The sequence below is a fragment of the Lutra lutra genome, chromosome 4 (assembly GCF_902655055.1).
Source record: "Lutra lutra chromosome 4, mLutLut1.2, whole genome shotgun sequence".
Lineage (NCBI taxonomy): Eukaryota > Metazoa > Chordata > Mammalia > Carnivora > Mustelidae > Lutra > Lutra lutra.
Genome location: NC_062281.1, coordinates 125,360,358 through 125,387,733, shown reverse-complemented (window position 1 = coordinate 125,387,733; position 27,376 = coordinate 125,360,358). Strand labels below are relative to the sequence as shown.

Below are 27,376 nucleotides of genomic sequence, written 5' to 3'. Positions count from 1 at the left end.
AGGGCTTGAACACAGATGCCTTGATTCCAATTCCTGTGTTCCTCCCACTAAACCCACGCTGCAACCTATTACATGGCTCCACAGAATGGGTTCCAAGAATATTGCTCATACTAAGCTGTATAGAACACTGTCTAATCAATGCAATGAACATTCATTGAGCACCTACTGTGTACCACCTACTGTGCTCAGTGCTGGAGACTCAGAAGTGAAAAAAAGAGAAAGTGGTGACGTAGGAAAGGAGTTTACAGATTAGTGAGGGACAGCATCATGAAAACAGGTTACTACAAAAAGAGCATATGTGCTAGCCAAAGTACAGACACCACAGAGTTTGTGAAAGCTTCAACGAAGAAGGAAGATGGGACACCTGGTGGGCTCAGTTGGTTAAGCATCCGTCTGCCCTCAGCTCAGGTCAGGCTCCCTGTTCAGTAGGGAGACTGCTTCTTCTCCCTCTGCCCCTCCCCGTGCTCATGCTCTCTCTCAAATAAATAAATAATCTTTAAAAAAAGAAAGAAAGGTAAAAGATTACGGATTTGTGCAATATAAGTGCTGTGCCCAAGGCCAGATATTTAGGAAGCTTGATATATGTGGCTTTGCAGGTCAAACCATAGGACATTAAATTAGGAGAGATGGTTAATGTTAGAAGCAAGTAAGATGCACAAAAGAAAAAAGAGGGTTCTCCTCTTTCCTAAAGGGTATGTGCTCAGCAAAAAGATCAGGTTACATTTTAAAACCAAATAAATCATTCCAAACAGTTAAATGTCATCTGCAACTCTGACCATTTGTTGCAATGGCAAAACAAAATATTACAGCCCAGTAGAGATGTCTGGAATGTCCAGATGCTTATTGTCTGGTGCATCTCTAATTGGGGCTGGTTAGAAGTTGAGACACCCATGCTGAGTTCTATTGCCTGAGACTTCTCATGAACTTTCCTACTGAAGTGTTTTCAGATTTTTTTTTTAAGGTTTATTTATTTGAGAGAGAGAGAGAGAGAGTGCATGAGAGAGCATGAGTGGGGGGAGGGGCAAAAGGAGAGAGAGTAATAGACTCCCCACTGAGCAGGGAGCCCAAAGCGGTACTTGATGCCAGGACCCCAGGAGCATAACCTGAGCTAGATGCGTAATGGACTGAACCACCCAGGCGCCCTGAAATGCTTCCAGAAAGACGGAAAGCCTGAGAACCAGACTTGCTCAGTAGTTCATCTCCATTTCAAGTCCTCCTTTTGTCGTATCCTTTGGCAATCTCACATCAAAGACATGAAGGTGGAATTCCCACCTATTGAGGCCCCATCTCCCCTCTCTACATCTCCTTCAAACCTCCCAACACCACCGCCAATTATCTGATTTATGATTTAGCATCATGGAGATGGATTAAGTTTCTGGGTACAAAGTGAAGATCTCATTTCTAGCCAGTTCTTCTCCCTTTTTCTTCCTCCTTCTCGCTTCCCATTTCCTCTTTTCCTTCTCATTCACCACCCTCTTCACAGCAATAGCTTCTTATGTCTTCGTTTTCACCTGGAGGCAAGAGAAAAGGGTTCTAGGATAGGCCATCTTTTATCAGGAGAGAAAAGGAGGCCATCATCACTGAATTTCAAAACTCAAAGGGAAAAAAGACCAGACTGTGGTCTCCTCACCCAGAGCTCCCCGCCCCCACTACAGTTCAGTGTTCAGATTCACTTACAACAGGAGGTAGCTAGTCCTATGTGAGATACCAACGGCCGCCTGTCTGTTTATATTCTGTTTATATTCTGGAATATAAACTGTTCACAGACCCTGTTCACAGACTCTGCCGCTCTGAGCAAACCTACAATGGTCTTTCTGAAACACAGCTGAATGAACCAATACTGGGGGCCTGGCACAAACCCAGCCTATTCACAGGCTGGCCAAGTACCTATGACTTGGTTGCCTGGCTCAAAAACTTAGTAGGGGCCCATGAGACTCCCCATTTGGGAGTTGGAAACAGGGAAAATGCAAGTCTGAGTCACATTGATACGGTAAGTTAGGGGGATATGAGGTAAATTCTGGACCACAAGGAAACTGAAGTTATTTAGAAACAGAGTAAGATAAAGCAGATCCACAGAGAAGAAAGAGCATGAGGAAAAAAGAGATTCCATGTTCCAAATGATTTTCTGGTTTCCGTTTGAGTATATTCTTACAATTCCCTTCTTTATTTGCAGCAGACATGGATAGGTCTTGTTGTTTTTCCACAATCTACAATAATCTGACTAGAATGCAAAATCATTGACCCAGTAATATGACTGCTAGTCTTAGCCTGGAGGTAGATCTGATAGCTCCCTATCTAGTTCCAAAGCTTGCCAAAAATTCAAATTCAGTTACCAGGAATTGTAGGCTTAGTCAGTCTGAGTTATGCAAAATGTCAACCAGAAGTTACACTGGCCCTTGCTGTCTGAATTTTGACAGGCTAATCCTTAATGGAAACATTGGAAAGATTATTTTTCTGCAAAACTATTTTCTTCCTTCACAGTCAATCATCAAAACAAGTCAGCTCTGACCCTGTATTTATCACTTTCTCTAACCAAGGAAGTCATGGAGACCTTGTGCTGTGCTGTGTTCAGCAGTAAATATCAACCAATTATGATTGAGAGCCAGAATCTTCATCATCCTTTCTTCTGAGAACATCAAGATCTGTTAGTTTGAAGTTGTTACCCTGGATCATCAATCAGAGTTCATGTTTTTAGCATTGCTAATCTTGCTTTTTAATTCTCTCCATCACCTCTTTTCTAAAAGATAAAGAATGTCAGGAATTATTAAGAATGAGATATTCTGAGGATCTGGTTTATTTCAGAGTTCTACAAAGGATTCACTTCCTCCTCACACCACCCGCCTTTGTTTACAAGTGAATGTCTATTGCTCTCCTTCAGAGCCAATAGTCACATGAAAAACATCTACATAAATGAGTGGTGTCATAATCTGAAAAAATGTGCTGAGCATCAACAGTGGCTCTAAGTTCCCACTATGGTTCAGGACACTCCAATGACTCAAATGACCTTTCTGCTAAAGGATCTGCATCACTTCCTTTGTTCTAGTTTTGCACTATATGGAATTGCAATAATGTGAATAATTTTTCTTCTACAGAAAACAACAAAAAACACAGGAAATCTACAAAAACAGTTTGGACAATTGAGATAATCACACTTTAATGTGCTTAATTAAATACATTAAGATCACTTTTCTACCAGCAAATACCATTTTACTAAATTGTACTAAAGTCAGTTTAGTCAGAGTTCCAAGAACAGATTGATTTATTGAACTGAGTCAGAAAAGTAGCACTTAATTGATAGTTAATTATTATAGGAGGTAGGAAGGGAGAAGGAAAATTAAGGATATGCTCAAGTCAAATCACTTTACTCTACACTTTCCAATAGGTTGAACCTAACAGATACTTTAAAACATAAGAAGATGTGTTGGATTTGAGGTCCAGTCAGCAGAATTGTCCACCAGAGCAAGGCCAGTGACCAGGGATGGTTGTAACTGTGGGCAGAAGGAAGAAGAGTCAGAATTGGCAGTGACGTTAGCAACTCCAGAAAAAGGGAACTGGCTGATGGGTCCACCCCAGTATACGGCAGGCTAGTGTTTGGCCTGACATTTACCAGGCAGATATTCTAGAAGGCTGGCACAACATGGGACCAGACGGTTTGGCAGTAAGCTAAAAGAAGTCTCCCATTCAGGACACTAGAGGTCAGTCTTGAGGTCTTTCACTGGAGATCCAGACAGGTAATCAGCAAGATCAAGATACAAATGCAGTCAATGGAACCAGGGTACAACCTGAGAATCTGAAACGTTACCAAGGGTCGTGTCAGAACAAGGCCAACAACAGAAATGATGAAGCTGACCTACTACTACTGATTATTGACTACTGACTAAATTCTAAACTCCTCTGCTAATAGACGGACTGCTCCAAGAGCTAGGAACAGGATTAAGACAGCTGATGAGAAGGATGGATTTAAAGTGCTAGCATATAGTAAATACATGATAAACGATATTATGCTGTTGTTTGTTGTAGGGGAGAGAATTAACCAAAAGAAGGTAGGCTGCCCTGTAAGGGGGTCTATAAACCTGAAAGGTAGATCCAGGCACATGGAGACAGGTAGGTAGAAATCCAAACAGGTAGACAGAATGAATATCCAGAAAGCGTGGTGGCAGAAACAAGGGGGAGGTGAGGTTGAGGGTTAGGAAAGAGGTTTGGTGGTGGTGGAGAGATGAACATTGTGGGGTCCAGAAGTCAGAGCAGACCAGAGATAAGTCCCCATGGGGCTAGAGTACAGGGGCTGGACTCCAGTCCTCTATAGAAGGGAAAAAGAATATTCATAAGAACAAAATCAGAGCTGTCCAAAGAGGATCAACAGTGTGAGAAATGTATTCATTTTCTTGAATATGGTCCCAAGAACAAAACTAAAGAGAGAGGAAGGATAAGGAGCCAATGGCTTATCCAAGCCATCACAGAAGTTAAGTGTCTTAGTTATGAGGTTAAGGGATGCTGGAACCTAAAGCCAGATGTGTCATCCTACCCTCCCTCCTCTAAGGTACAAGGACAGTAAGATACAGACATGCTTCTAGGTGTATCAGGGCTCCCTCAGCCAAAACTCAGGGGTACAAGAATTAGACAGGTTTGCAGCTCGCTTGTATTATTGCTTGTATTATCATTTATACTGTTGGCCGGGGGTCTACATTACCAAATGTGACACACACAGAGTTAGGGTAACATCTATGTCAAAAATAGTGACAATCTACTTCTTTCATGTATTACTCACATAATTTTTCCTTTGATTTGGCTCCGGGAAGACTGAGCAACAGTTAGTGTGGGTATATGGATGGAATTAACCCTTGTCTTTTACTCAGAGAGCCAGGGGAGTTTCCTTCCTTGAGCTGGAACCATCCCAGGATTCCTGTTCGGACTCTTACTCAGCATGTCCTTCTGTGTTTATAAGTTAAGGTCAAGGTTCTCCATGGGTTGCTTAACTATTTGGCAAGGAACCCTGCCAACAATACCAAGCCCAAACTAAATGCACGGCTGAAGATGCTGGCCAGCATATCTGTGATTCCCTTGTATGGAAGGTTTTTGGGCTAGCCTCATGGATGAGAGGTAGAGAGATGGGTAGCTGCTGAGTTGAAACTATGTTTCAAAAAGAGAAGCCTTTGTCTCTCATTCTTCTCAGTTTCCTCATTAATGGACTGGACAGCTGCCCTTTGGGGGCATCAAGCCTGTGACTTTGATGTTTGCATTGATAGGGTCTTGCTAACCCAAATTCTCTAATGGATGGCATGGCTCTTTGTGCCTTTTCTGTGGTTCCGTGTCCAAATGCCTAGGTCTTGGAGTCAGAAAGACCAGGCTGTCCATCTCAGTTCTACTTAGCAACAACTTAACCTTAAACAAGTTGTGTAACCTCTCCTCAGTTTCTCCGTTTGTAAAATGAGGGGGACTCTGTGGCTGAGATGAAGTAGGGTAGACAAAGCAGCATAGTACAAAATAAGTGGTAGTCACATGTGCTCTTGAAGCCTACCTAGCTCCCAAAGTCTTTTATAGGGTGTATATTCTGGTATAATTAGTCTCCTGGATCTAACTAGAGGGTTCTCCCCAGAAGTCCCATAAAATAGCTAATCTTTTTACATGAGGCAAAAAGTTAGCCACACTCAGTGCCACTGCTATAGATCCTACTTTCATAGGTCTGACAGCCAAGTGAGCTAGGCCACGGTACTCTAAGAGCTGGTTCTAAGACCTACAGAGGGTTGTGGGACTGGGGACCCATCTCTAGGTATTGTGATGTTGCGGGAGGGAAGGTTGTGGCCCAAGTCCTATAGGTGCTGAGTTTACAGTTCACAGGTATCCACTATGTAATACCCACAACCCTGATCTTATAGTGTACCTTCATATTCTTTCTTTCTTTTTTTTTTTTTTTTTTTCATTTAAACCTCAACACAATAGAGGCTGAACAAGAACAGCATTATCCCTGGTTTATAGACAGGAATCCTAAAGTCCACAGTAATCACCTGCCAGCCCTAAGCTACACTGCTTTTAAGTAAAGATTTTAAGCCTTCCTAGTCCAGGTCCCCCTTGATGCCAACCTACCTCTTTAATGCCTGTGGGAGTATCTCTGGTAACATCATATTAGACCAGTTATTTATCATTTGATCAATGAACATTTACTGCCTACTGTTTAATAAGATGTCTACCTAAGAACTGATACTCAGGGTCTTTTCCAGCAAAGGTCTCTTATTTTTAAAACCTTATAAATATTTTTTTTCCTTTGCAGTCCTTATTATTTTTAAATATGCATATATTTGTAATTGTTTATGTTTGTCTCCCTAGTTAGACTCCCCAGTTTGGCTTCATTGGGGCAGGCATCATACTTGTTTATCAGTTTTACATACAGCAGGCACTCAATAATAATTACATGAATAAAAGTCACATTTTCTTTTCTTACAGAATGATAAAACTGTACCCAAAATTTATTTCCCCAACTTCACCTTGCTAATAAGTAGTAGATCTGCATCTTTAGAGGTGACTGAAGCCTTAAAAGCAATCTCTATTCCCAAATGGTTGTCAAGGCTTAGTGGTCACAGTGCAAGTGACACCAGTCAGATCTCATGAGTCAGAGACATCTTCAAGAAAAGCCCATTATCCTAGTTCATAAATAATAACGTTGCTATTACCATTATGTACAATCTTTCATTGGCCATAACAATGTTATGGTGTCATCACATTTGTGTAAGTCACCACAGTACTCAGAACACTGATCTTCAACATCCTTGGGAATCAGGAAGAAAGATATTTTACTGGAAATGAAAACTTGTGAATTGCCCACTATTATATAACTGAAAAGTGAAACTAAGACTCAATTCCAAGTGTAATTTTACCTTGCACTGTAAGAAGAATTTTTAAAGTCCTTAAAGAAAAAGGAAGGCTCAAATAAGTAAAATTAGAAATGGGAGAGAAGAAGCAATAATTAATACCATAGAAATACAAAAAATTATGAGACTATTTAAAAAAATTATATGCCATCAAATTATAAAATCTAGCAGAAATTCCTAAATCTCTAGAAACGTCCAATCTTCTAAAACTGAGTTAGAAATAGAAAGTGTGAACATATCAATTACTAGTAACAAAATTAAATTCGTAATAAAAAAACTCCCAAGAAACAGAAGTCCAGGACCAGATGGATTCACAAACATCTAAAGAAGAGTTAATACCAATTTTCCTCTATTCCAAAAAAATGGAACAGGAAAGAAAGCTTCTAAATACATCGATGAGGCCAGCATTATCCTAATACCAAAACCAGATAAAGATCCTACACAAAAAGAAAACTACAGGCCAATATCCCTGAAGAACATGGATGTAAAACCCTCAAGAAATATTAAGAAGTCACACTCAACAATACATTAAAAATATCATTTGCCATGATCATGTGGGTGTTATTCTAGGGATGCCAGGATGGTTCAATATTTGCAAGTCAATCAACATAGTACATCAACAAAATGAGGAATAATAATCACATGATCATCTCAAGAGATGCAGATAAAGCATTTGACAAAACTCAACGTCAATTCATGATAAAAGCTCTCAAAAAAGTGGTGGATTTAGAGGAAACATACTCCAACATAATTAAGGCCATATATGAAAAACCCACAGATAACATCATGCTCAATGGTGAAAAACTGAGAGCTTTTCCTCTAAGATCAGGAACAAGACAAAGATGTCCACCTTTATTCAACACAGTAATGGAAGTCCTAGCCTCAGCAATCAGACAGGAAAAAGAAACAAAAAACATCCAAATTGATAAGGATGAGTTTAAATTGTCACTATCTACAACTCACATGATAATATACATAGAAAACCCTAAAGACTCCATGAAAAAACTATTCGAATTAATACATGAATTGAGTAAAGTTGCAGGAGACAAAATTAATGCACGGAAATTGGTTATATTTCTATATACTAATAACCAAGTAGCAGAAAGATAAATTAAGACAATTCCATTTACAATGGTAGCAAAAAGAATAAGATATCTAGGAATAAATTTAACCAATGAGATTAAAACACTATAAAACACTGATGAAGGGCATTGCAGATGACACAAACAAATGGAAAGATATTCCATGCACATGGACCAGAAAAATTAATACTGCTAAAATGGTCATGCTATCCAAAGCAGTCTACTGACTCAATGAAATCCCTCTCAAAACACTAATGGCATTTTTCACAGAACTAGAATAATCCTAAAATTTTCATGGACCACAAAGTTGCCAAATAGCCAAGGCAAACTTGAGAAAGACGAACAAAGCTTCAGGTATCACAATCCCAGATTTTAAGATCTAATACAAAACTGTAGTATTCAAAACAGTATGGTATTGGCACAAAAACAGACATATAGACAATGGAACAGAAAACAGAGCCCAGAATTAAGCCTATGATTGTATGGTCAATTAATCTATGAAAAAAGAGGGAAGAAAATTCAATGGTAAAAAGACAGTCTCTTCAAAAAGTGGTGCTGGGAAAACTGTGCAGCTACATGCAAAAAAAAATAAAACTGGACCACTTTCTTACACCATACACAAAAATAAACTCAATATGAATTAAAGATCTAAATGCAAGACCTGAGACCATAAAAACTCCTAGAAGAAAACACAGGCAATAATTTCTTCACCATAAGCCTTAACAATATTTTTATAGCTATGTCTCCTGTGGTAAGGGAAACAAAAGCAAAAATAAACTATTGGGGCTATGCCAAAATAAAAGGTTTTATACAACAAAGGAAACCATCAACAACAACAAAAAAGGAACCTACTGAATGGGAAAAGATATTTGCAAATTATATATCTGATTAGGGATTAATATCCAAAATATAAAGATCTTACACAAATCAACACCATAAAAATAAATTATCTGATTAAAAAAATGTGCAGAGGACCTGAGCAGACATTATCCCAAAGAAGGCATACAGATGACCAACAGATACATGAAAAGATGCTCAACAGCACTAATCAGGGAAATGCATATCAAAACCACAATGAGATATTACCTTATACTTGTCAGAATAGTAGCTGAAAAAGGACCAAAAAATTACAATTATTGACAGGGATGTGGAGAAAAAGGAACCCTTGTTGCATAGTTGGTAGGAATATAAATTGGTACAGGTACTGTAAAAAGTAGTATGGAGGTTCTCAAAAAATTAAAAATAGAATTACCATACAATCCAGTAAGTCCACTACTACCTATTTACCCAAAGAGAATGAAAATGCTAATTCAAAGAGATATATGCACTCTTATGTTTATGGCAGGTTTACAACAGCCAAGACATAGAAGCAATCCAAGTGCCCTTCAACAGATAGATAAAAAAAGATGTGCAGTGCGTACGTATATATGTACATACACATATATGCATAGATATATGTACACACACATATATAATGGAATATTATTTTGCCATAAAAAGAAGGAGATCTTGCCATTTATGAGACCGTAGATGGTCCCAGAGGGTATTATGTTAAGTGAAATAAGTCAGACAAAGACAAATACCACATTATTTCGCTTATATGTAGCATCTAAAAAACCAAAACAAATGAAAAAAAAAAAAAAAAAACCTCAAAGCAGAAAGAGACCATAAATGCAGAGAACAAACTGATGGTTTCCAGAAAGGGGAGAGTACAGAGAGATGGCAAAGTGGGTAAAAGGGAGTAGGAGATAAAGGCTTCCACTTACGGAATGCATAAGTCACAGGATAAAAGGTAGAGTATAGGGAATATAGTCAAGAGAATCACAACACTATATGGTGAGAGATGGGTGCTATACTGGTAGTGAGCATAGCATAACATATAGATTAGTTGAATCACTATGTTATACAAGGGACACTAATGTAACATTGTGTACAACTATACTAAAATACAAATAATAATAATTTTGTAATCATGTTGTAGCTTGACTACACTTACTGTGGTGAGCACTGTATAATGCATAGAATTTGTTGATTGATTATGTTGTATTACCTAAAATTAATATAATATTGTATGTTAACTATACTTCAATAAAAATGGTAACAATAAATAAAAAGATAAATAAGACAAAAAATTTAAAGTCCTTAAAATAAACATACTAAATGTATAACATTAGAAATACAAATTCAAATCTAAATACTCATAAATGACTGGCTCAAGATCAAATGGTAAATTTATTTATTTTTTTTAAAGATTTTATTTATTTATTTGTCAGAGAGAGCGAGGGAGAGAGAGCGAGCACAGGCAGACAGAATGGCAGGCAGAGGCAGAGGGAGAAGCAGGTTCCCTGACGAGCAAGGAGCCCGATGCGGGACTCGATCCCAGGACACTGGGATCATGACCTGAGCCGAAGGCAGCTGCTTAACCAACTGAGCCACCCAGGCGTCCCCAAATGGTAAATTTAAAGGCAGAGATTCTCTAAGTATTCATTTGCTTAGAAGATCAGAGGATGAAAAACAATTACAGAAAGAACAGCATCTTTTGATTCAGTTGAGGATGACTTGCTCCTAACAAAATGACGTGGAGCGAAAGCCAGGGCCCCCACGGGACATGCTTGTATAGCAGCACACACAGGTGCTAGGGGACTGGCCCAGGGGCCCATTGAGCCTCAAGCAGAGGTTCTAATGGTCTTCCCAGCCTCCCGGCATGTTTCGGTAGAGCCAGCAGAGGGGCACATTAAAATACAAGAGCCAGGGATCCCAATTCCTAAGCAAAGTCAACGTCTGGGCAGGCTACAGGCAGCAAGCTGGAAGCTGAAGAGATGGAGCTCTTTAGCTTCCAGGGTAAGAAGTAGGAAGAGAAAAAACAGTCTCAACCTTATGGGCTGGAATGACTGCTCTCTAGAAATACAAAAAACAGGTAACAACAGAAAAGGAGGGATTGAGCACTGAAGGAAGAGCTACTCTGTGCAAAGTACAACTCAGCACTTTAACATGTTAATGCATCTAGGCACATAACAAACTTACAGATGCTCAAAACCACCCCCATTGTTACAGATGTTGAAACTGAAGCTCCCCTTGCTCAACACTACTCAGCTAATAAGTGAGGGAACTGTAATTTGCATTCCTAACTGTCCTTCTCCACTCTTGAAGGCAATGGAAAGGAAGAGAAAGCACAGCTCAAGGAATGTCCCAGGAATCGGTCTGCCTCCTGAGGCAGTTTAAAAGCATGTGTCTGCAGGTACCAGACTTGGTGTGAGAGGTGTGCATCCTGGGAACAACAATGCTCGAGGCACCTGAGATGACCCAGCACCTCAAGTGATGATGGATTTAGGGAGTGGGGCAAGCTGAAGATGCACATGGGCAGATTAGTGGGGAGCAGGGGAAAGCAGAATCAGTGGGAAGGAGACTGGGGTCAACAAAACATAAAAATGTACCGGGCTCTAATGTGGCCCTTTTCATAACAGGTACGCCGTCTGAGTAACTGCCATCCTGCCCTATCACAACACATCATCATAATTTGATTTACAAGTGAAGATATCATGTCTAAGTGTATGGAAATACTCTAAACCATTCTTATGATGGAGTCCTTGATGTCTGAAAATACCTACTTCTGAAAAGAACCCCAAACTTGCCATCTATGCTGTGTTTCTTCTCTTCCTTTCCACCTCCTGCATTTTGCTGCATTGAGACAAGTAGTTCCACCTTCCTATCAGGTAATAAAATGAGACAAACTGCCTATTTGCTCAATGCATCTATGAGAATCAGTGGCTCTGACACATGTCAAAATTCAATTTTTGCTGCAAACAGCAAAGAATATCAATAAAAGCTAATGTTAGTACTTGGTTAAGTTTTATCTTGGTTTCCTAGGTAAGTAGATTTCAATAGCAATGACCTCCAGCTAGAAATATACCTTATATCACAATCCACAACACACAAGGGAACTGTATGTATGTGTATAAAGGAAACAATACTTGGCTGTCTTATGGGTAATGTATGTGCCCTGACATTTTCAATTCCAGTTCATTTACACAGGACTGCAAACAAAAAGTAGAGGGACCCACTAGGTGGACTTTATGATCTACTTCTGAATTGAAACTTGTAATTTGAAAATCACTATCCAGACCAGAATATGAGGAAAAATTCATGGTCTTATGGGAACTCCTCAACAGAAGGAAAGTAAAGAAGGGTAAGAAAGCTCCAGGGACTGCATACATTCTCTCTCCTCCACTGACAGCTCCAAAAAAGGGTGAAATCAAGAGGAAGGAAGGGTGATACAAACTTGATTACAGGCTGAAAGAGCCCAGTGAAAAAGCAGAATTCATTCAAAAAAATATTTCTCCTGGCTAGTGATCCACCAAAATGATGTAACTCAAGAATCCCTCTAATTAGTTTTGATGATCTGCATTACTACCAAACATTATGCACAAGGAAGGCTTTGTTAGAAAACTGATTTTATCCAAACTTGATGCTGAGTGTATATAAACTGTGTGTGTGTGTGTGTGTGTGTGTGTGTGTGTGTGTGTGTGTGTGTTTAAAACAGTCCAAGGGATAGTAGCTGTTGCATTTGTAGAATTTCCAGTCATTAGGCTGACCTCAGGGCAGGCGAGTGTTTCAGGGAGCGTGAATCGAATCATAATTGAAACCTCAGCCATGTTGAGGCCAGTGGGCTATATCGTGTATGTTTTTCTGCACTTACTTTCAAAAAAATCTTCTAACCTTAATCCCTATTCCTTCTCTCCCTCATGGAGACGCTCCTCTCTGGGGACTAGTTTAGAAGCAATATTCGTCCTCGGTTTTCTTGCAAACCACTCAGAGGCTTCAGTTATCCAGCTCAGTGCTCACAAAAAAAAATGTTGTCATGGACATGACAAATGCATTACCCATTTTTTTTCTCATGTAGTATAGCTCCAAGATGCACAATTCCAAACGCCTTTCCTACAAACACACAATTTCTCCAGTCATGGCCACACTGTTTGCCTCTATAATTATTCTCTTACCAAAATCTTCAAAGCACTGCTTTAGAGGGGGACAAAAAAGCAGGTGTGAGACTACACTCCACTCTTAGTACTAGGCTGCTCAGCTGTGCAAAGGGGGGTTACCACTGAAAATCAGATGCGGTTTCCCTGTAATCACAGACTAACTTGTTACTAACCAGTCAAATACACTTTGTTAGAACGAACCCCAACCTATATGTTAGTTCAAATGATTCATACTTAGTGTAAGTACTAACACTAACAAATACTGCTAAAATGGGTTACTTGGGGAAGAAAATTAAATTTCCTTTGGGCATTCGTCTGTAAAGGCTGGATTTACACCTATTTTAGTGTTGCAGAGTGTGAAGAAAAAATGGTGAAACCAGTGATTTTCAAGGTCTCTTCTAGGCCTTTAGGCAGTGGTCTGAGAATGGCATGAACATTATAATTATGTTTTAGGACATTCTGTGTTTTGACATATTCTGGGGTTCTTCGAAGAAAAAAAGAAGTGTCCTGAGTTTCCATCCCCAAATGCAAAGGAAATCCTAACATTGGACACTGAGGCTTCCTGGAGTCATTGCCGATCTCAGCTTCCACCTGGAAGTTGCTGGTAAGAAAATGTAGGCATCAACACCCCTGGATGCAGTTAGCTCAGTGGTTCAGTTCTTACTGCTACCACATTTTCTACTTGCAAAAAAATGAAAAAGATGCCAGTTCAGATGGAAACTACGTTTGTCTATCTTAATGTAACCTTCCCTCGACCGGTATAGAATGTCACCGAAGGAGAGGTAGAATCAGCTTCTAGCAAATTGTGGAGTTGACAGTCTTTCTCCTCCTCATGTTCCTCCATTAAGCTTCGCTTCCCGCCCCTGATGGACAGGGTTCCAATTAGCCAGAAGGTCCTATTTCTCACCTAGGCAAATGGAAATCAAGCATGACTTGATACACGTAGAGAAACAGTTAGGATTTTGGCCAGGATTCCCAGATCCCAACTGGATAACAGGCATAGTCCTCCAGAATTTTTAAAAAGAGGCTGAGAGGTGCAATCCAATTCAAAGGAGACACAGTGGGTTTTCACTTTTTTTTTTTTTTTTTAGGCAGTGACCTATAGTAAGAAACATATTTTATATAGCTAATTAGTATACATAGAAACACAACTGTATACAAATGAAAAAAAAAGTTTCATGACACCATCTTACCATGTTGCAGTACACTCTGACATTTTCTATTGATTCTGTTACAATAAAAATAAATGGGCTGGTCATGACCCACTAAATTGATTTCATGACCCTTCTATAGTAGGTGAAGGACAGCAGTTTAAAAACATGCACACACACAACTGTACAAAAAGCCTTGTCTTGAAGCTGTGCTCTATTCATTGCTATACTATTCACATATCTGGGGTGGCCTGGGAAAGCCTGGAGACTAGGGGAGGCCTAAAGCTTTGGAGATGTTTAGTTTGAGAATAACATAAAAATGAAGAAAGCAGCACCCTTTGTGACTAGGGTCTCTCTGTCTTCCAACACTGTATTTTTTGCAGAAAGGAGAACTGGAAAACCTGGGCCTCTGATGAAGGACTAAGAGGGTGTAAAGAAAGAAGAATACCAAAAGCAAGAATAAAATGGTTTGAGTACCTCAAAATAAAGCACTAGATTTAAATTTCTCCACATAAAGCTCTGGAATTGGAAAATATGTTTATATCATAGTGGCCTAAAATATGACCAAAGCCAAACCATAGTTATGTTATTCTTTCTTTGTAAAATGAGGGTTCCCTATGACCCCCAAAAATTATAATTAAGAGAATAAAGTAGATGTGGTTTTTTTCCTATTATCTTTTAACCATACCAAGAGCATTAAATTAGCTAATTTCAGCTCTTGGAATAATTTCAGACAAAAAAAAAGTCTAAGTTTACCACAAACATATCTCCAAACCTTAAAAATAATTACATCAGTATCTTACTGTTAACAATCTTAAATTGTACATAGCTAACTACAGAAAGGCTACATTTAAATGGGTATCCTTTTTTTTTTTCTTATTCAGAAAAAAAACTATGAAGTTTTGGAAGACAAAAGTCGAAATTGTGAAAACAAAACCCAAATGTTAGCACCAGGAATAGAAATCAACACATATGCACAGAGGGTTTGTAAGAAAAAACTGCCATGGGCAAGTCAAGACTTTTAGTTCTTACAAAAAACACAACTTATATATTTCACATTTATTCACAGTATATACTTCACATTCATTCACTCTCCATTTCTTCAAGCCACTGATTCACATATACCACAGAAACATCAACTGGCAGACACTGAAAGTCATGTGATGATAGACAGTACGTGGGTCTAGGTATGTTACACTCTCCCAGTGACTCTTATCTAAGTTTTCTAAATAAAAAATTACTTAAATATGCTATAAATGGTTGAGTGAGCTGAGCTTTTGAAATAGAGTTAGGAAATTCAGCTTTATCTCATAATGGATTATCATTACCAAGGCATGATGTCATAGGATTGGTTAGTTATGGAGGACAAGGATGTGTCAGGTTGAATAAAAGCCAGTATTTTTTATTCACTAAACCCTAATCCCATCTCACAAACCTAAGTTATCATCATTGTCCCATCATTTTTTCCATATCTCCTTAACCTTTTTTTTCCCCTACCCTTTATGTCCCATCCCAACATGACCTGAGACCCAGAAAGAAAACACAGCATCTCCAAGTTGGAAAGAATATTAGATATTCCTACCACTGCAAAAAATCAAAACCAGTATCCCCCGCTCCTAGAATAGTGTTATATCCCTACCATGTTGCCTTTTGCAGTATATTTTACCTATGAGTACAGATGGATGCTTACTTTAGGCTGCATTTGATTTATATTAGTGTGAGATTCACTAATGTCTACTGCAAAGATGGAAAGATTTGTGAATAAAAACACATTTTGACAACAAAGAGGAAATAATTTTCTCTTACTTGCCATTGACGTGGATAATGTTATATATAACTCTACACTATGGATGCCAGGTTTACCCGATACATCCTCATGTGGCAAATTTGGGACCAAAGAGGAAAAATTACTGCCCCTACCAAATGGCATTCTAGCAACCTCAAGAAATAAGTCTTAGTCTTGGAGTGCACAATTAGAAGTAGGCTGTGATAAAGGGTCAAATCGCTGTAGGCCCCGAACAGGAAGTACAGCTAAGGTTGTAGCTCTCTTGGTGAACCTGGAACTAGAGAACAAAATCTCAGACCTCTGAGAGGGCACAGGCAGGCTTTTTTCAATGCTGTATCCTCCTCAATGTTAATGAAATTACTTTTACTGGATTATCACCCTTCTCCTACCTCATAGCGCTCGCTGTCTCTGGAAGGCTGCCTCTCTTCCTTTCCTGGTTACTTCTAGCTCAACATTCTCTTCTTCTGAGAGGTCCTGATGTGGGTCAGACACTCTTCCTGGAGCTTCCATAACATTAGACAGAACCCTGTTGTGAAACCAGTCCCCTTTGTCTGCAAGCATCTGCCACCAGTCTGCCTCCCTAGTGAACTGTGAGATCCTAGGGCAGCAGTGTTATCTAATTCAGCTATGTCTCCCTAGCACCAAACATTGGGTCTGGCATGTAGTAGACAGTTGCTGAATGAACAAACATATAGGAGTGATACAACTATTATTCCTTTACCTTCTAAAGTACAGTCATTTTTAATATAATCATGGCACTCATAATTAATACCATAAGCAAATTAGAACATTTTAGTATTTCTTAAACAAAACAAGAACAAAGAAATCAAGGCAAAATATCTTTAATAAAGGCAAAGGTCTGTTTAATTAATTAAACATATTCAAATCAAGCAAAATGTTGACGTATTCATATTCACAATAATGAAAATTTACCCATATAAGCTCATCCAGTTGCAAAAGCAGCTTAAAAGTTGTATTCTCCTTAATTTGCTAACATAAACTAAGTCAGGTTTGCCCACATTGATTTGTTGGGCAAAATTAAACCAACCCTGTAATAATGTGTACTTTCATCTTTGTACTCTGCTGAGCTGTTTTCTCTAGTCATACTTGTTTAGATGACCTAAACATTCAGAAACAGGAGTCTAAAGTCTGGTTATTTATTCTCTCCATGTGATGCTACTCCTCCTTTAGCACTCAGCTTCAGGAAGACAATGTACATCATTAAATGGTTTGACAATGATGAAGGGAACAGGGATGGCATTACATGCACACATTTTTAAATGGGATTTGTTGTTTGAGATTATTCCTGCTTGTCCATTTGGATGAAAAGTACCTGCTTATGAAATGAGCCTGAGGACACTAACAGATTTAATACCTAATATCAGTTTAGGGAAAACAATACAAGCTAACTTCAAAGGTCAGAGGAGCATTTTGATAGAACATCGGGGACTTAGCTTTGGTAAATAAACATTTATTGACTATCTGCGATGGGCAACACACTGTGCTCTGCATAAGAGATGAATGAAAGTTTTCTTTCATTAAAATTTCATTTATTTTACCTTTAATCATGATATCCCTTGAGTAGGGTAACGAACTCTACAATGTGTCCAAGTCTCCAGGTAGCAAATGGGGCTTTCTCAAGTGATTACAGATGTTAATAGCAAATACCCATGAAATAAACAACCAGCACTCATTTTTTAAACATGCATCTCCAAATTCATACTGAGAGTCATAAGGGGCCATGAATAATTTATGTATGATTCAAAAGCAATAGAAGGTAAATCTTTGTTCAAAAGTCTTAAGTAGATTTTTCTGTGTGGTGGCTTATATTAATGGATGGACACCTACCATTACTATAATAAAACCAATTTTGAGGAAATCTGAGCTCAACAAAAATTTAAATATATGCAAAAGCTATTTTCCACCATATCTGAATTATAAGGATCCATCTTTGCCTTCTTAGTCTTATAATGATTCTCTAATGGTCCTAGGAATCTCTGCAGAAAGCTCATTTTCAGCTAATAGTATCTAATAGAAGTCACTCCCTACTCATCACTATGTTCTTTTTCAAGGCTTTCAAGATCAACTGCATGAGAATAGATTGCATTATATGTAGATGCACTCCAGTTTCCAAGACACATCAATCTCCAAACATTTTTTGCCAAGGCCAAGTAGGGTCAAAAAGAAACATCCTGAAAGGGAGCAGTTGTTCTAACCAGTTGGAGGTGACAATTTATCAAGAGCCGTTAATCCGCTGCCGTGTAAAGAGCCTCCAGCACATTTACTTTCCATCTTGGTGAGAGTAAGAGTAAATTCTAGTTATGGCTTAGGGCAGTTTTCTCACCTGATGTTAAAAAGAAATTTGAGAAAACGTATGCATTTTAAAAAGCAATCATCCAGTCTGGTGGTAAAGAAGATACAATTCCGCACAAAATGTGCCTACATAATTCTGGGGTTTCATGTAAATGATCAGATTATTATTATTTAACTAAAATGAAAACAATCTACTCTCATTTATGAGAGGAGGGAAGTAAAACTTTCACCTCGTTAATATCCAACTGAGATTTGCATATTGCTGGCTGCATAAAAAAGGGATTCGGGTAGTTATTTTGTATTGATTTAATGTTCTGTTATGATTAACCACAACTGGCTACAAGCACATCAAGGAAAAATGACCTTCACATTTTCAGGAAGACCTCAGTTCTGTCACTTATTAGCTGTGTGTTTTTGGACAACTTACTTAGCTCTGGTTACCTGAGCCTCAGTTTCCTTCTTTTAAATAGAGTTGATAATAATAAATCCATGTTTTGCAATTCACACACACAAACACAGACACACACAGGCGCGCGCACACACACACACACACACACACACACACAACGTGGTACATGTTAGCTAGTGATTAGACATGGTCTTGATGTTCACCTTGCTCTGGGATCATCAGGGTTATGCTTTTAGCCTAACCAAAGAATAAACCCAGGGCCAAAATATGTAGGTCCAAACAGTTAAGTGCCCTAACAAAAGGGGAATTTCTATCTAAATAGATATTGTTCATGCCTTCCATTTATGCCTCCATGTCCCTACCCAATGTCCAATTCCACTTTTTGGATTTGTTACCTTGTGCTATGTGCATTGCCTTCTTCCTCAAGAAGCCCCTAAAAATATAAATGGTCCAGGAAAGGATAATTAAGGCTGTTATCACCTTGTGAGAATGAGTTTGTGTGTTTTTACTCCTAGACAGGATATCCCACATACGAATCCTTGGTACCTGGGAAAGGATAAAATGACTCTGAAAGAGGGGCAAAAGGGCACAGGATATACTTTACAATTTTGCTTGAATAACCTTCACCAGTTAATCATTATGTACTAAAAACCTTCTGTAAGGAAAATCAGGAAAATGTTATTCATAGCTGCCTCTAAGGAAGGGAAGAGGGTAAGTCAGGTACAAGAGCAGGGAAACTTACTTGCACTGCCTATCTATTCTCTTGTACCTTTTGAATTTGGTGCTACAGAAATGTATAACCCATCCAAAAATTTTAATTTTTTTAAACCCAATCCTTTTACATTCTGTCACTTGTCTTACTTTAGCTCTTAAGTATTTGTTTACAGGATGTTGGCATTTATAAGTTGACTTTTTTCTTCTAAAATCAAGCTGAATTCATTTAAAATACGACTGGTTCTCTTTTTTTAAAATTATGTTATGTTAGTCACCATACAGTACATCATTATGACTGGTTCTCAAAGCTAATTTGTCTGTCTTCATGAAGACAGAGTTATGAGACAATTAACATTATTTGCTGACTCTCTACACGCAGTTTTCTTCACTAAAACTTAAGCTTCCTGCAGACAGCACCTGCAGTTTACTAATCTCGGGAGGCTCCATTGTGGTTTTCACAGAAGGGTTACTTTCTTGAGTTCAGTTCTCAGTCTTCTCTTCCAAGGAAGAAAAGTCATTGAATATCACATGATGTTTTCATAAAATAATTTTCCAGAATTATAAAAACAAGCAAAATAACAAGAGACAGAGACAGGTACAAGGAGAGGAAGAGAAAAACAAAACAATTATAAATCACCTGCACTTGTAACGAAACTTTTGGGACTCTATTGAGAATGCCTGCAAAACACCAAATATGTCCTAAGCAGGGAAACCTAAGGTTTGATCTAAAGTCATGGACACACATGTCCAACAAAACATTTGCTGCATGAGTCTTGTGTGCAGGGTCCTGGGAATAAAACGTTAAGGAATGCAGATGTGATCCTTGTCCCAAGAGTTCTCATAATAGTGGGGAGATACAGAAAGTTAAAACAGGTCGTTATCATACGGTATGAAAGATACCATAGAAGGAAATGCGGAGAGTTACAGTGCTCATAAAAGGAGGACCAACCCTATGCTTGGTTGTTTAGTATCGCAGTGGTTGGGACGAGAGCTTTGGAGTGCTACAAATTCGAGTTCAAGTCCTAGTTTCAGTGGTTCCACTTTATAACCTTGGCCAAGGTATTTCATCTCTCTAAGCTTCAGTTCCATCAACTTTAAAGTAAGAATAATGATAGTACTGAGCTCAAAGGGTTGATGTGGGCATTCAGTGAAATCCATGTCATAAATCTGACACTGTGTTTTGCAAATGGCAAGCACCCAATAGAGATTAGCTGATAATATTAATGATAACAGCAAACTGAGAAATGATGCATGAGTAGAACAGCTAGGTAAAATGGAGAAGAGAGAAAAGAGGAAGAATGTCCTAGACAAAGGAGAAATGTATGCTTAGAAAAGAATAGTGTGGTGAACTTTAGTGAAAGAACCTGGCTTGAGCCAAGAGGTTGGGAGGCACCTGATGTAGCGTCAGAGTTGGAACTGAAGCTGGAAAGGCAAACAGAGTACAACTCAATGGGTTTATCAAGCTTAATGCAGGGTTCTTCAAGAAGATTCATCAGAGCAGGGACAGGATCAGATCTGAGTTTTAGAAAGACCAGCTTAGATACTTGGACTCTACAGCATGGAGAATGGAATGGAGAGTAAGGAGACAGACAGCAAGGAGATCAGCGGCAATAATCTTAAAATAATGCCTTCACTGTTGTGGAATTTCAGTTAGGGAGGCAGGTATCACATGAAAAGTATATACAACAGTCCAAAGAGAACCTTGAAGTAATTATTATGAGCTTGTTAATTTTAGCTAGTTAGCATTTCATTCATTCATTTATTCACTCAACAACTAAGGCAGTGAACTGGTGAGAGATTTCAAAGAGTGTTAGTCTTCCAGAAGACTGCATAGCCCTGCCTTCCAGAAGTACCCATCCAACACAACTGCCCGTGCTCTCTCTGGATACAAGATCAGTTACTCTGCTGATTCAGATCATATGCAACAGTAAAGGCATTTTTGGGAGACAATATGCTCCTGTAGGAAACTCAAGCTGGGAGGAAGTGCTACATAGCAGATTAGGATGGATCCTAAGGTGTGAATATGACTCCCCTTCACCGTGGGAAGGGGAAATGTCACTGTAACTACCTCAGTATATAGCAGACTTCTCACTGCTCGAAAAAAAGAAAATCTCCCATGACCCACTGTTAGGTAAATAATAACAACCACCATTCATGAAATGTCCTACCCTATAAACTTCAGATGGATTAACAAATTTAGTACAACAAATTTATGAGATAAGTATTAGGTCTACTTTTCAGGTGAGAAAGTTGAGGCAAGAGACACTCCCCAAGGTCACAGAATTAGCTGCAGTCTGGTGTTCCTATCTACCACACTGTGAGGTCTCTGGCACAGAGCCAATAGACTGATAGAAGAGTGAAGCCAGCTTAAAATGTATGCCTCAAAATCTGACAGGGGAGAAGGATCACTGCCCACTTACAATCAGAAAGCCAAAATTTGGAAGGTTTTATCATAGGAATAAAATGAAATGGATGATTAAACGTGCAACAGCCTCTTGACAGGAAACTGGACTACCCTCATCAAAGGAGTACCATTTTGAAAGTACTTTTGAAATGTCTTTTACTCTTTTAAACACAAACCACAGTTGTGCCATATGGCCTAGGACACACCAGAAGTATTCACGCGGGGTTATATGCTTATCGGTTTAAAATAGAGTGGGCCATCTCAATGACTCAAAGGTGTGGCAAAGGAAATAAAAGGTAAAGAAAATGAGACCGGTTACTCTTTTTGTTTTCTGCTAAGGTAGGGTGAACAACGGCTGAATTGTCTCAGTAAGAAATAAATGCAATATGCTTATTCTCTCAGCCCATGTATGGTTCTATCAACTAAGTAGTGAAGCATGTGTAGAGTAAGCATATTTTAACTACGAGCTCTGTGAGGCATTTCTAATGTCCACTGAATAAAGATGAAATAGGGAGGGGGGAATCCCTAACCGTCCACATACGAAAGAAACCACCGGCTTCTTGTAATGCCACTCGATGCCAACAGAAACAGAGTCTTGAGGCTGGGCTTTCAGCCTGGTGATAAGGGGAACCCATGCCAGATGGCATTTTAAAATCCATTTTCACTCTCTTTCTCCCCACTAACCTGCCTTGGGTTTAAAGCCATCACAGCCATTTTCACAAGCTGCACTATTTGAAAGTAGCCACTTTCCCTTGCGAACACACAAAGCTCTAATTGCTGTAAGTTGAAAAACATCGTAAAAATCATGGAATTTCTGAAACAACCATTTTTAATTAAACGCACAGACACACACCCCCAACACCCTACACCGAGGAGAGCTTTCCACACCTCGCCTATTCACGAACACGTATTCTCAGCTCACCAACAAACCACTCCCCTGACACTCGTCGCTTTCTGCCCGACTCACTCGCCACCACTAAAAAGTAACTCGGGACGCCCTAGGTCTGTGCCACCAACACCGGGTTGATTCCTCAGGCCCGCGCGGCTCCGAGCCCTAGGCAGGACTTGGGGGCTTCAGTGTCACAAACCAGCGCTGCCTCCCAAGACTCCTCGCCCAGCCAGAAGCAGCAACCCTCCCTGGGAAACGCTCAGAGTTGCACTGTCTCTACCACATAAAAAATGCCAGTGAGGTGGATTCCCCACCCCACCCACCTGCCGGAGTCTGCACCACCACACTCAGTCGGGGCGTCTTGGAGGCACCCCAGCTGTGCCGACAGCCAGGAGGCGTGAACAATGAACTTCTCTCTCTCTCTCACACACACACACACCCTCTCCCCCAAAAGGAGAAGTTTTGAACTAGCCGGGGGCCAATTTCGCGATTCCGCCGGCAACTCCCGCGCGGCCGGCGGGGGAGGGCCCGGTGCGCGTTCCCGGCCGCGCCCCTCGCGTCGCGGGGCGGACAGTTACCTCCTTCCGCCGGCTGGGCGCCCCGGGTCGAGTGATGAGGGCCGTCTCCTCGCACACCACGGCCACGTCTTCCACGAACATGCAGTCGGGGAGGCTCTCGTCGGCCGGCAGCTGCACCACCTGCAGCCCCAGCTTGCTGCCCAGCACGCCCACGTAGAGCTGATGCTGCCGCTCGGCACGGGCGAAATCCACCTCGTCGCCCTTGGTGCGCCTCAGCGCGTGCTGGCACAGGGACTCGGGCAGCGCCCGAACCACGGCGTGGGTGGCCCGGCCGAAGGCGGTGGGGTGGCCGAGCGCTGTCATGGCTCCGGGAGGCGGCGGGGCGGCGGCGGCCGGGTCGTCCCTCGGGCAGCGCGCGCCGAGCCTGCGAGCGCCCGGCTGCTCCCCTTGGCAGCGGATGAATGTGGTGCAGGAGGAGCCCGGCTCGCGCCCCGAGCCCTGCCCGAGCGACTGAGCATGCCCAGAGCTCCCGGCGCTTTCGGGTTTGCTGCAGCCGAGGCGGGAGTTGCAGCAGCGATCACCGCACGAGGAGTGGGCGGAGGAAGCGGTGAGCGCCGGAGCCGTGCGCAGTGGGAACCTCGGTGGACCCGGGCCCGAGGTTACCTGTATTCCGCCGCAGGTGCACACCTCACATAGACCCCAAGGCGCACGTGAAGTTGCCCTGGTTTGAGCAGAGTGCCTGGAGGACTTCGTGGTGGTCAAGAGGCCAAGGGATGGGGTGGTTCCTTTGTGGATAAATACTTTGACCTCTCTCCCTACTCTCTTGGTCCCAGGTTGCCCTACACCTGGTACCACCCCCAGTTCCTAGCGTGAGGATCCGTTTTCCTACCCAGATCTGCGAATGACCTTTCACCCCCCAGTGAGCCAAGAGATTATAAGAATGTGTTTCTTCCCATCTGTGAGAAAGAGGAAGAGTCCAAAAACACATGTTGAGAGAAGAACAGAGGTATAGAAACACAGTATTTCAAGGACAATCAGTTGTCATGGACAATGGGATTCTGCTGTGTTTGTCTCCAGGGCCCACAGATGTAGGGAGGCAAAGACCAAGCGTGTTTTCTCCACTATAGACAAGCGCTCCCCTCGCGCAGTGTCAGACAAACATAGCATCACAATTTCTCATCACTAGGAAAGAAGGTTTCCAACCTTCTCCCGGGCATTCCCTTCATGCCAGTACAGACTCCGTGCAATTCCCGTGGTATTTGTTGAGTGTTTCTTTTTCCATACACCTCAGAGAGTGCCTTTCCCTTCATAATGGCACTATTTTTCTCCCCTTACCTATCACAGATTAAATAATCCTTGGGTTCTGTTTCTTTTGAGAAGACCCACTTCAAAAACCAAACCATAACTCCAAAATGGTCTCAGGTAATAAGCTTCTTTTCTCAGATTCTGTAGCACATTTCTAAGTTAAAGATTGATTAGATCATGAAACATTAGATTTGGATGAGACCTTAGAAATCCTCTAACTTCCCACCCAAAGGTCCTGAACTCCAGCTAAAACATACATGACAGTAATAAGATCTTCACTTGAGCATTTTAAACCTCTCTAACTTAAAAAGCATATTCTACTTTTGAAGAGCTATAATGGTTAAAATCTTCATTTTGGACTTAAAACCCACTGATCCAAATTCTGTCTTCTAGCATTACCTAACAAGCTCATATTCTCTTTCACAAGATTGCATTCATGTTATCTGAAGGCAGTTCTCATATCTATGTTGCCTGATACCACCCTCCCACCCCCATCTTGGCCTTGACCCTGAACCACCAAAAAGTAACTAGTGATTTGGGTTCCAACATTCTGATCATCTTCCTTTTGACACACACCAGTTTGCCTGTATCCCTTTAACTCATGGTATTTGGAATAGAAACAATTCTTCCTGTGTGTTGTGACCAGCACAGATGACGGCAGGACCCTTGTTCCAGAGACTAGACTTCTATTCACACTACCTAAGATTGTATTCACTTTTTTGATGATCCAGCGCCAAGGCCACAGGCTTCTTGCCAGAATTCTGATCCCAGTTTTTAGGAAATGTGGGCTTCTAGGAGCAGATCTATCTGAGGATCCTGGAATGATTGTCCCAACTGAGCCCAAAGAAGATGTGATCTGCCTTCTCTCCCCGTCTCAAAGGTGACCTGAATGTAAATGCCAGATGCCATGGCATTTCTCAGCTTCAAAAGCGAGCGGTCTTAAGTGAAGGGCAGCTCTTACCCTGACATAGGAGAGGGGCCAAAATTAAAATAACAAACCTTTAAGACCTACCTTGTTCGACTTCTGAGACAAGACTCTCAGGGGACCAGGCTGCCCTATCAGTACTAACTTACTGTCGGAAAACACTTTACAGTGGCCTCAGACAGGGGTTTTCTCTAATGCTACAGCTGAAAACCAACCCATGTGCTGTTCTTGACCTGGCTATAATACAGGACTTTGTTCCTCCCCCCAATTCCAACCTAAAATTGAGTCTCCATCTACCTCCAATTGGCCCCTACCTAGCAAACTTAGTTAATGCCAGTGCCCTTTTAGAGCCTAAATAATTTGCCTGCCACTCAGTGCCCTGAGCCTAACTTTGAGTGGGGTCCCATGTACCACTCTGGGCTCATGTCAGCCCAGCAGCCAATTAAAACTTGAGATTTTTTTTCTGCTAGCCATGTCTTTCCATACCGAAACTGGGCCACTGGTTTTAAAAAATTTAATCTTGTAGTTATCCTTATTAAATGCTATCTGCTTCATTCCCACTTGCCTAGTTTTGATTCTGCCATCTTGTGCATTATTTATTACCTCTAGTTTTCTGTCATCTGAAATTTGATAAGCATGCCTTCTGTCTCCTCTAAGCAGTTGTCAAAAAGTGTTAGAATGTATATGTCAGTGAAAAGAATAACAAGAACACCAACTCCAGTAAATTATAGTTTACATACCTTCCTGCTTGAGTAATGAAGGACTGTTTTTAGGAAAATAGACTTTATTGAGCCTAATACATTTATAAATTCATTTTCCCTAAAAATATTTATTGAAAATTCCCAGGGCACAACACTGTGTTACATACTTCAGAGATACATAAGAAGCATAAAAACACGATCCTTGACCTTGAAGAGCTTACAAACCTCCCTGGGAAAACGAGACATCCAAAATTGAAGCTATAACAAGCGCACATGAAAGGCACAGAAAACAAAGTGCTATAGGAATTGAGGGAAAGAGATTATCATTGTGGCTAATGGGTGTGGAAGAGAGCTGCTTGGTGGTGAATGGACTTGGTTTAGACCTTGAATAATTTTTAGGATGTGAATAATTGGAAGGCAAGAATAAGAATTCTAAGGAAAAGTACATGCAAAAGACAGACATACATTCCAGGGATAATCAATTCAATGAACACATATATTGGTTAAGATAACTCTAGATGTGACAACAAACAACCCCAACAAATATATTGGTGTAAAACTGGTATAAGTTTATCTCTTATTCACTTAAAGTCTACCACAGTTGGTCCTGATTGGTTCCTGACTATTCTTCCAGAAACATGGAGGGATCTAGCCTTCTTCCATTTTGTGGCTCCAACACTTCAAAACATGGCACCCAAACTACCATACTCACCTTCCTAAAGCTGAACGAAAGGGAAAGAACATACAGCATCATGTGTGAGAGGCTTAACGGGCCATGCCAGAAAGTGAAGCCTGTCATTCCTGCTCACTTTCCTCTGGCTGGAACTCGGTTGCACAGCTACAGTAATCACAGGGAAGAGCTGGGAAATACAGCCTTCTCTGGGCCCCTAAGGAAGGTCACAGAAACAGCCAACAGGGTTCTGCCCTAGAGAACAATGGGAAAAATGGGAAATAAAGGTATAAAGGTATTAAGCTTCCCTCACTTGAGCAATGAATAGACAAATGGGGTGGAGATTAAGTGTAGCCTCTAGAGCAAACTCTGTGGTAGAAGCATGGCTCTGCTATTTTCTTTTTTTTTTTTTTAATTTATTTATTTGACAGACAGAGATCACAAGTAGACAGAGGGGCAGGCGGGGGCGGGGGGGCGCCACGGAAGCAGGCTCCCTGCCGAGCAGAGAGCCCGATGTGGGGCTCGATCCCCAGGACCCTGAGATCATGACCTGAGCCGAAGGCAGAGGCTTTAACCCACTGAGCCACCCAGGCACCCCTCTGCTATTTTCTTGTATGATCTTAGACCTCCTTCTTAAAAGCTCTTTGCCCAAATTTCATCCTTA

At 40.7% G+C, this 27,376-nt stretch overlaps 1 protein-coding gene across 1 annotated transcript in view; it reads right to left on the bottom strand.

Annotated features, from left to right (window-relative positions):
- The window catches only part of DDAH1 (dimethylarginine dimethylaminohydrolase 1), a 140,757-nt gene extending 117,133 nt beyond the window's left edge, over positions 1-23,624 (bottom strand). Inside the window, exon 1 of the mRNA XM_047727377.1 lies at positions 23,172-23,624. Coding sequence (XP_047583333.1) covers positions 23,172-23,474 — 303 coding nt within the window. The 5' untranslated portion in view covers positions 23,475-23,624. The remainder of the gene's footprint in view (positions 1-23,171) is intronic.
- Positions 23,625-27,376: the final 3,752 nt, after the last annotated feature.